The sequence below is a fragment of the Pyrus communis genome, chromosome 1 (genome assembly GCF_041283825.1).
Source record: "Pyrus communis isolate YQ-2024b chromosome 1, ASM4128382v1, whole genome shotgun sequence".
Lineage (NCBI taxonomy): Eukaryota > Viridiplantae > Streptophyta > Magnoliopsida > Rosales > Rosaceae > Pyrus > Pyrus communis.
In genome coordinates this window covers 20,956,803-20,966,388 of record NC_142565.1, presented here as the reverse complement: position 1 = coordinate 20,966,388, position 9,586 = coordinate 20,956,803, and the positions used below count along the sequence as shown (strand labels likewise).

At 39.4% G+C, this 9,586-nt stretch overlaps 1 protein-coding gene across 1 annotated transcript; it reads left to right on the top strand.

The window, feature by feature from the left end:
- Positions 1-494: 494 nt before the first annotated feature.
- Positions 495-1,246, top strand: LOC148699340 (uncharacterized). Its single transcript, XM_088686528.1, has 2 exons — positions 495-1,142; positions 1,231-1,246. The coding sequence occupies exons 1-2, from the start codon at positions 526-528 to the stop codon at positions 1,244-1,246; spliced, it is 633 nt and encodes a 210-aa protein (XP_088542654.1). The 5' UTR covers positions 495-525.
- The last annotated feature ends 8,340 nt before the right edge of the window (positions 1,247-9,586 follow it).

The window sequence follows — 9,586 nt, the reverse complement described above, 5'->3', positions numbered from 1 at the left end:
TAGAGTGTTTAGCAATCCCTCCTAATCCCCGGTTTAAGAACGATCCCTACTTACATATCTACTACAATTGTCAACAAGAGGGTTTAATTTGTGTGTTAAGTAATTTTCGCATCAAATTTTGGCGCCGTTGCCGAGGATTAGCAACTTTGCTAATCCCTCGTTATTTCTTTTTATTTATTTTTCGTTTGTTTTCTAGTTGCTAATCCCTCGTTATTTCTTTTTATTTATTTTTCGTTTGTTTTCTATCTTAGTTACTGATTTGTTTGTTTCATTGTTTTTAGGTACTAGTTTATGACTGGAAGTTCCCAACCTGTTCATAAGAATATTTTGGACTTTGACAACGATTTTGAGAGGACTTTGAGAAGACAAAAGAACCAGCAAGAGTCTAACCCACCTAGCCCTGAACCTGACCTTGAAGAACAAGTTTTAGAAGAGGAAGAAAGGGGCACGGCAGAGACTCTTGAGGAAGTACCACCCATCATGGCAGCCGACAATCGAACAATCAAGGAGCTTTCGGCTTCGGGAATGGACAATGCCGCACCTTTATGTATTCAATATCCCGTGGCAGCTCAAGGCAAGACCGAGGAGTTTGAATTGAAGTCTAGCTTGTTGCACCACATCCCAAAGTTCCATGGGCTGTCCATGGAAGACCCTAACAAGCACTTGAAGGAATTTGAAGTGGTTTGTTCAAGCATGACCCCTGTCAATGTCGATGGTAGCATCTTAAAGATGAAGGCTTTTCCATTCTCTCTAATGGACAAAGCTAAAGATTGGTTATATGAGCTAGCACCAAGGACAGTGACATCTTGGGAAAGTATGAAACGAGCGTTCTTGGAGAAATTTTTCCCCACTTCAAGAATCATTCTCCTGAGGAAACAAATAAGTGGCATACAACAAAAGCAAGGTGAATCCTTTCCTACTTATTATGAACGTTTTAAATCACTTGTTGCTTCTTGTCCACAACATCAAATGAAGGAAGAGTTGCTCCTTCAATATTTCTATGAAGGCCTTCTACCAATCGAACGTCAAATGCTAGATGCCTCGGCGGGAGGAGTTTTGGTAGATAAAACACCCATGGCAGCCAAGACACTCATTGCAACCCGTGCATTGAATGCACAACAATACGAAGGCATGGGACAAAGGTATAACCCACGGCCACAAGTTAATGAGGTAAGCTCTTCATCCGATATTCAATCTTAATTAGCTAATCTTACTTCTATTGTGTCTCAGATGGCCGAAGGTATGAAGATCCAAGGACCAATGGTGTGTGGAGTATGTTCTATCCAAGGACATGTTTCTGACATGTGTCCTCAACTTATTGAGAATGGTGGATGGGAGAGCGCGAATGCAATTGGATTTCAAAGCCAAAATCAACCAAGGAACGATCCATATTCCAACACCTACAATCCCGGTTGGAGAGATCACCCAAACTTCAAGTGGAGGGAGCCACAACAACCCCAATCACAAGGAGGCTTTAGGCAACAACCCCCGGGCTTCTACAACAAGCCATACGCACCCACACAAGCACCTCCACAATCTGCCCAAACAAGTTCAGGTAACACTTTAGACAATGATACACTTCTTAAGTTACTAACTAATTTGTCTCAGGGCAAGAGAATCAAGCCAAAGCAATGCAAAATCAAGAAAAAAGGGTGGATCAATTGGAGAAACAAATTGGGCAGATTGCAGATTTTGTAGGGCAATTCTGAGACCAAGGCAAGCTCCCAAGCTCTACCATTCCAAACCCAAAGGGAGGTGATAGGAGCATATTCATGCGACTTAAATGGCTTGTTCTCGTGCATTTACGTTATGTTTCTTTAGTTATTTTAGTACTTTAAGCTATTTTCGTGTGTTTTTAGGTTCATATGGCTAAGGAAGCAAAAAGATGCATTTTGGAGCAAAATTGGACTTGGAATGGATAGCTTATGTTTGGTGCAAAAGGGATGGACGAAATTGAAGGATTCCTAATCCATTGCAGCCACATGCACCCATAATCATTCACACCTTGCAGCCACATGCATTCACTCTTCATAAATCAGCCACATGCACTCATCATCATAACCTAGCTGTCATGTTTCCCCTTTCATCATTCCCTCACATTCTTTAAATCAGCCAACACATGCATCCACCTTTCTCCCATCAGATTTCCAACATTGCACATGCATTCCCCTTACAATTTCAGCCATCCTAGCTGTTTTGCACATGCATTCACTTAACCTAGCTGTCATGTTCCCTCTCCCATCCATTCATCTCCCTATAAAAACCATACACACTTCACACAACATTCATTCATTCTCATTCACTCTTCCATATTCCAGAAATTCGTCAAAACCTCTCCACACCCTTGCAGCAGCCACCAAAACACTTTTCTCCTCCATTGCAGCCACTCCAACCACTCCCCAAACCATTCACACCATCAAACTATCCTTAGACCTTGTGCCACAACGAAGAGAAAGAGAAGAGTGCCTAAACGTTCATACAATTCAAGTTTGAGTTGTTGGAATGTTTAGGTGTTTCTTTGATTTCAATGTTTAAATTCAATTCTCTTTGTTTTGTAATCATGAGGAACTAAACCCCCTTTACCTAGGGGGTGATTCGAAATATATATTTATGCTTGCATTTTGATTTGATTACTTCTAATTGCGTTTCATAAGTTGTGGATTCAATTTGTTTAACTGTTTGATTGATAACTTATTTATGTATGTTTATTGAGAGTGCACACTTAATTTTCATGCATGAATATGACGCTAGAATATAAGTGAGTTTCACCTAATAGTTACGAACTTATATTCACAAGTAGTGGAGGTTGCTTATAAACAATCGCGTTAAACGAATTCTTGGCATAAGTTTCATGCAATCCATAGTAACGAATGCCTCGTCAACACTTATAATTTTCATAGAGCTTAATGATTCTTGCTTGTATCTCTTCTATGCATTCATGTTGAGGACTTGCGGGGAATGTTTTGAATTGTCGCATGCATCATCCAATTCAATAACGTTAGGAAGATTTGAAGGTTAATTAGTGCATCACGGTTAACTTGGGGTGTTGAGAATTCATGGTTTATTGAAATGCAATTGGAAATCATTTTATTATGCAAGTGTAACATGTATGGAGATGAACCCCTTAGCTAGGTTCCCATCCATTCAATTCCATCACATTCATCTTTACTTTCTGTTTTTATTTACAATCTGTTCATTTTATTTAATTTCGTCAAAACCAATCCCCCATTTATTTTAAAGTGTTAGATTAGTTAGAAATACATTTAGTTTATGTTTTAAAGTGTTTTGATTCAATTTATTTCACAAATTCGTCCAAATTCATCAAAGTGCTCAAAACTGCCCAGAAAGTGATTTTAAGGCAGTTTTGAGTGTTTTGGGTGATGTTTGAGTCTTTTGGTTTGTCTTAGTGTTTTAAAGTGTTAGATTAGTTAGAAATACATTTAGTTTGTGTTTTTAAGTGTTTTGATTCAATTTATTTCACAAATTCGTCCAAATTCATCAAAGTGCTCAAAACTGCCCAGAAAGTGATTTTAAGGCAGTTTTGAGTGTTTTGGGTGATGTTTGAGTCTTTTGGTTTGTTTTAGTGTTTTAATGTTTAGTTTTGCATTCTTTGAGTCTTGTATAGTGTTTCATATTGTTATTTTACGTTTTTGAGTCAAATCCAAGGGATTAACAATCCCTCCTAATCCCCGGTTAAGAACGATCCCTACTTATACATATACTACAATTTGACGAAAAGAGGGTTTAATTTATGCGCGTATAATTCGCGCATCAAATTTTGGCGCCGTTGCCGGGGATTAGCAACTTTGCTAATCCTTTGGATTGTTATTTTCGTTTTCTTATTAGTTTTAGTTATAGTTTCTGTTATGTATTTCAGTTTTAGTTTTTGATTTGTATTTTGTTTGTCGATTTTAAGTACTAGAGAAGCACAACATGGCACTAGATAATGCTTCTCTTTTGTCACAGCTCATGGAAAAGTCCCAAATGCAAAGCGTTGGTACATTTTCAAGGAATGATGGGTTTTCCAATACTTACAATTCGGATTGGAGTGATCATTCAAACTCTATGTGGTGGGAACCTCAACATGTTCAACAAGAAGGATATTGGCAGCCATATGAGGATTTCTATTCAACGCCTATGCAGCCACCACAACCTGCCCAAAGCGATGTAGGTAATTCAAGTGATAATGATAAGATTTTTCAATTACTTACTACTTTGACGCAGGGAGTCCAACTTCAAAACAAAGAGAGGGAAAATCAAGACAAAAGGTTGGACTACTTGGAAAAGCAAATTGGGCAGATAGCGGAGTTTGTAGAACAAATTTGCGACCAAGGCGAACTTCCTAGTTCAACCATTGCAAATCCGAAGGGAGAATTTGAAACCGCCAATGCTTTCATGTTGAGAAGTGAAAAGGAGGTTGGAACGGACCCTCAACCATCAAAATCAAATAACAAGGAAGAGGAATACACCCCCACGGAAAGGGTGGAAACACCTTTGTCGGAGGCACCTATTGCTCCTACGCCATCTAATTCAAGTAAGGTTGTTCCAAATTTAATTAGTTCTAACCCCATTCCACCTAATATCCCTATTCCTTGCAGGTTCATGAATTCCAAGGAAGAAGAAAGTGAAAAAGACATCTTGGAAGCACTTCCAAAGGTGCAAAGTAGGGAATATCATGAATTCATCAAAGAGGACGGTCTTGAGGCAAACAACCCCAAAGAAGTTGAATTTTATGACACAAGACAAGGACCAATCCTCACATCAAATCTGTCCAAGGGCAAAGTTCCTGAAATGTTCAAAGAAGATGTGTTTATCCTTGAGTTCATGTCGGAGCACATAAGTAAGCCACCTCCTCCAATTTCAATTTTCTTTTATACTAACATGTTGTTAATGATTCAGGCATCCAATCTTGAATTTAAACCATTACCGGATCATTTCAAGTATCACCGCCCATTCAAAGATAAATTCCATGCCGATTGAAAAAGAAAAAAAAAAAAAAATAAAAAATAAAAATAAAAAATAAAGCAGATGTAGCCTTCACAGAGGTTGTTTGTTTGAAGCCCCACTACGTGGCAATACTCTTGAAGCGGAAGGCATAGAAGCAGAAGGCATCGAAGCGGGAGGCATCGGAGCGGAAGCCATCGGAGCGGAAGGCATCGGAGCTAGAGCATTCCAGGCCTCAATACTTGGCCAAGTGCTGGATGACCCAGGAAAAATATGCCTCTGGAAGTAAGCCGCAAGCCTTTGACGGTCACTTTGACGGTCACTTTGCATACGACCATTGGATTCTTGCAGCTCATCAAGCTTCCTCTTCATGCCCGTCGAATAGTTGTTTGCCAGCACATGCAAACTTCTATTCTCGTACTTAAGCAGTTTGATTTCTTGCTTAAGACTTTCCACCTCCGCCATCAATGATTCCACCTGACGGGAGCGGGCAAGCAGGCGTTGGCCCATGTTGGACATAGAACTCGCACACTGAACACTAAGTGCGAGGGACTCTTGAACGGCCAACTCATCGGACCGTCCTGACAGCAGCCTACTATCTTTTGGAGTAAGGAGGTTTCTAGCTACTATTGTAGCTGTTGTGGCGTCCTGCATCACGGAGTCTTCACCTGTGAGAGGACCGTTAGAAGATAAAAAAGAAGGACGCCATACATTACCTTGACGGGGCGCGCCCGTATCACTGCTGAGACTCAATTCTAAGCTAAGGTTCGATGGGTTTGCCATTTTTCAAAAGTGTTCAAAGAGAAGGGGTGGATGGAGTTAATTTCAAAGGGCCGGAGACGATGTTCAAGAATGGAAAATCTTAAGAGTGTGTATGTTGTGGTGATCGATAGCTCAATAAAAAAGCCAAGGCGACGCGTCCACCGATTCAAAAAGCCGGAATTTTCGGCGTAATTTTGGCGACGCTTTCTCGGCTTTTCAGAAGACGTGTGCAACTTTGTCAAAAGTTCACGTGGAGGTCATCATCGCAGCTACACTTTTGCCGACAAGCGGAAATTTCGGCGACGCTTTCTCTGCTTTTCAGAAAACGCGTGCGACTTTGTCAAAAGAGCTCAGACAGAGCCGCGTACGCACTACTACGTGTCGTTCAGAAATCGAAGGGGCGTCGTGCAGAAATCGAAGAGGCGTCCGTTCAGAAATCGAAGAGACGTTTGTCGACACGGGTAAAAGAACAATACCACCACTTGATATTATCTCTATATATGTCGACCTTCGTCTTTTATGGCAAGGCAAACCTGAAGAAAATGCCCAACTCTCCCTCACCTCTGAGGGTGCACTCCCAGCAAAGCCTTTCGAAATACTCAATTCTTTCTTCTTCCCCAAAGATGATACCAGATGCCTGGAGTACAGATGACCCAGGAGGAAATGGCGGATTGAAGTGTGCTGATTCGTTCACCGCTTCTTCAAAAGCAAAGGTATCTCATATCATCAAGGTCAAAAGCAAAAGTATCTCATATCATGCTCTTTCCCTGTCTTTTTCTTTGTCCTTGTTCTTACTCGCATGGCAAAGTGAAAGAAGCAATCAGCCGGCACTTGGAGTCAGTGTTCCGATCTGGATCCGACTGCCTGGAATTTATTCCTGATTGCTTACCTAGCGTTGCTCTCGAGTAGTCATCTTCAACGGTTGATACACTTCCAGAGAAGGGACCACTCCTGCAAAGATTGAACAAAGAAACAGATAAAAGGGGAAAGCTCAGACCTCCGGGGGAGACCAAAAGAATCCTGCTGCCCAGTTCAAGAGTAGCACAAAGGAAAATCAACGATGGGAGGAAACCAGTTCAAGAATGAGCCTGTGGAATCACAAAGATCAAAGCCTCAATGCAATCACCAAGGAGAAGAGGGAATTTACACTCCATAACCAGATTTGCGTCCCTAAACTCTTCTCTTTGTTAATTACATTCTGCCATGTTTAATATGTTTAAGTGCTTTTTGTGTGTTTACTTATGCTTTGTGTGAATCTATGCTTAAAACATTGAGGACAATGTTTGATTTAAGTGTGGGGGGGTAACTAATGTTGTTAATGCAAATTCGTGGGATTTTATCACCCATAAACTTCAAATGTTGTTCCTTGCTGTTTTAAGGTGTTTTTAAGTTGTTTTAGAGTGTTTTATTATGTTTTGTTTTTATAACTCCGAAAATCACATAAAAATTTGAAAAACATGTTTTGAAAAGCCTAAAAAGAGTGTTTTGAGTCGTTTTTGTGTGTTTGTGTCTTAGGGTACCTTCCAACACAATGATAAGGATTTGGTTTGTAATTGCATGACTGTTAAAAAGAGTTATAAACATGGAGAAAAGTTTGATTTACTCTTGGTATATGCTTGGTTATGGTTATAATGTATGACTTCACATGCAATCATAAAAGAAAAATTCGTTTTTGTAACATGCTTGAAGGAAGGAACTCAAACAAACGCTACAACCCTGTGAGACTCGAGCTATTACCTTCTTTGGAGAGTTATTTTCTGTGATTCTTTGTTTTCTAAAGTTGTTGCATAATCTCATTATTCCTTGCTTGGTTGCTACTTAGAATGCAATTATATCATAATAGAACTAAATGCTAGAACTTATATCCGTTTCATTCAAAGCATGATATTGTTTGCATAACATACAATAAGATGAAGTTGTTAGTCAAGCCAAAGCCAAAAAGCCTATCCCTTTTCATATTTCTTATTTGTTGTAAGTTTTAACCCTTTTGAGCCTTTTCAGCCTATTTTCTTTGTTAACCACATCACCCCTTACCTAGCCTAGAGTAGGACTTTCCTATACCCTTGTTCTTGAAGTATAGTGAGCATGACTTAAATGAATTCCTTTTGATTAATATGTTGCAGAAAATAAGTGTGGGGGAAGGGATTTTTGTGTGTATGTGCCTAAGTCTTAAAGGAGGCACGGGAAAAAGAAAAAAAAAAATGTGAGAAAAAGAAGAAGAAAAGAAAGAAAAAGAGTGAAAATAAGTGAGAATGGACTCACAAGTGTGATTGTTGAAGAAAGGGCCCAAAAAGTTTGAATATGGCCCTAAGTTTTGTGTGACTTCCCCTTGGGTGTTCAAAGTTGACTTCTGCGTTCTAAAGGGAATTCTAAGTGCCTAATTCAATACTTTGCTCACTATTGCTTTAAGAACCTTTGTTTTACTTTACCTTTCTTTGTTAAACCATTACCCTTAGCTCCGTTACAACCCTCAACTTCTATCTTGATGTTATGTGTTCAATTTGTGGAGTTTGAATTTGGTATGAGCTTATGGAATCACTGGTTCTCATTCTAAGTAGTAGCATTCCATTCATGAGATCATATTCATGTCATTATCGTAAATCCAGAAAATGCTTTCTTTGTTATAACATATGTGAGATACTAGTCTTTCATGTTCACATCAATCTCTCACATATAACTAGTGTAGGGTGTGTAGTCAGAAAATCTGTGTGAAAATAGAGTGCATTCTAGTAAGGAATTGAGGAAATTCTCTAAGGCATGTTACTACATTCAAATCATGGTTTTAAATGCTTAATTGTGAACTAGTATGTGGTGACTATGATTAAGAATGTATTTAAGTGTAAAGATGGCTAAAATCTGTGGGAATAATGATTTTTAACTTGTCATGTGCATTGGAAATCCGTAAGACGATTGTTGGAAGGTGTAGGTGGTGTTTTGTTCGTTTTGTCTAGTTTCGTGTTCTTTTGTTGTTTTGTTTTGCTCGAGGACTAGCAAAAGATAAGTGTGGGGGTATTTGATAGGAGCATATTCATGCGACTTAAATGGCTTGTTCTCGTGCATTTACGTTATGTTTCTTTAGTTATTTTAGTACTTTAAGCTATTTTCGTGTGTTTTTAGGTTCATATGGCTAAGGAAGCAAAAAGATGCATTTTGGAGCAAAATTGGACTTGGAATGGATAGCTTATGTTTGGTGCAAAAGGGATGGACGAAATTGAAGGATTCCTAATCCATTGCAGCCACATGCACCCATAATCATTCACACCTTGCAGCCACATGCATTCACTCTTCATAAATCAGCCACATGCACTCATCATCATAACCTAGCTGTCATGTTTCCCCTTTCATCATTCCCTCACATTCTTTAAATCAGCCAACACATGCATCCACCTTTCTCCCATCAGATTTCCAACATTGCACATGCATTCCCCTTACAATTTCAGCCATCCTAGCTGTTTTGCACATGCATTCACTTAACCTAGTTGTCATGTTCCCTCTCCCATCCATTCATCTCCCTATAAAAACCATACACACTTCACACAACATTCATTCATTCTCATTCACTCTTCCATATTCCAGAAATTCGTCAAAACCTCTCCACACCCTTGCAGCAGCCACCAAAACACTTTTCTCCTCCATTGCAGCCACTCCAACCACTCCCCAAACCATTCACACCATCAAACTATCCTTAGACCTTGTGCCACAACGAAGAGAAAGAGAAGAGTGCCTAAACGTTCATACAATTCAAGTTTGAGTTGTTGGAATGTTTAGGTGTTTCTTTGATTTCAATGTTTAAATTCAATTCTCTTTGTTTTGTAATCATGAGGAACTAAACCCCCTTTACCTAGGGGGTGATTCGAAATATATATTTATGCTTGCATTT

Bases quoted from the DNA above. Each gene is read 5' to 3' on its own strand.
- LOC148699340 (XM_088686528.1), top strand. From the start codon at position 526: ATGGACAATGCCGCACCTTTATGTATTCAATATCCCGTGGCAGCTCAA.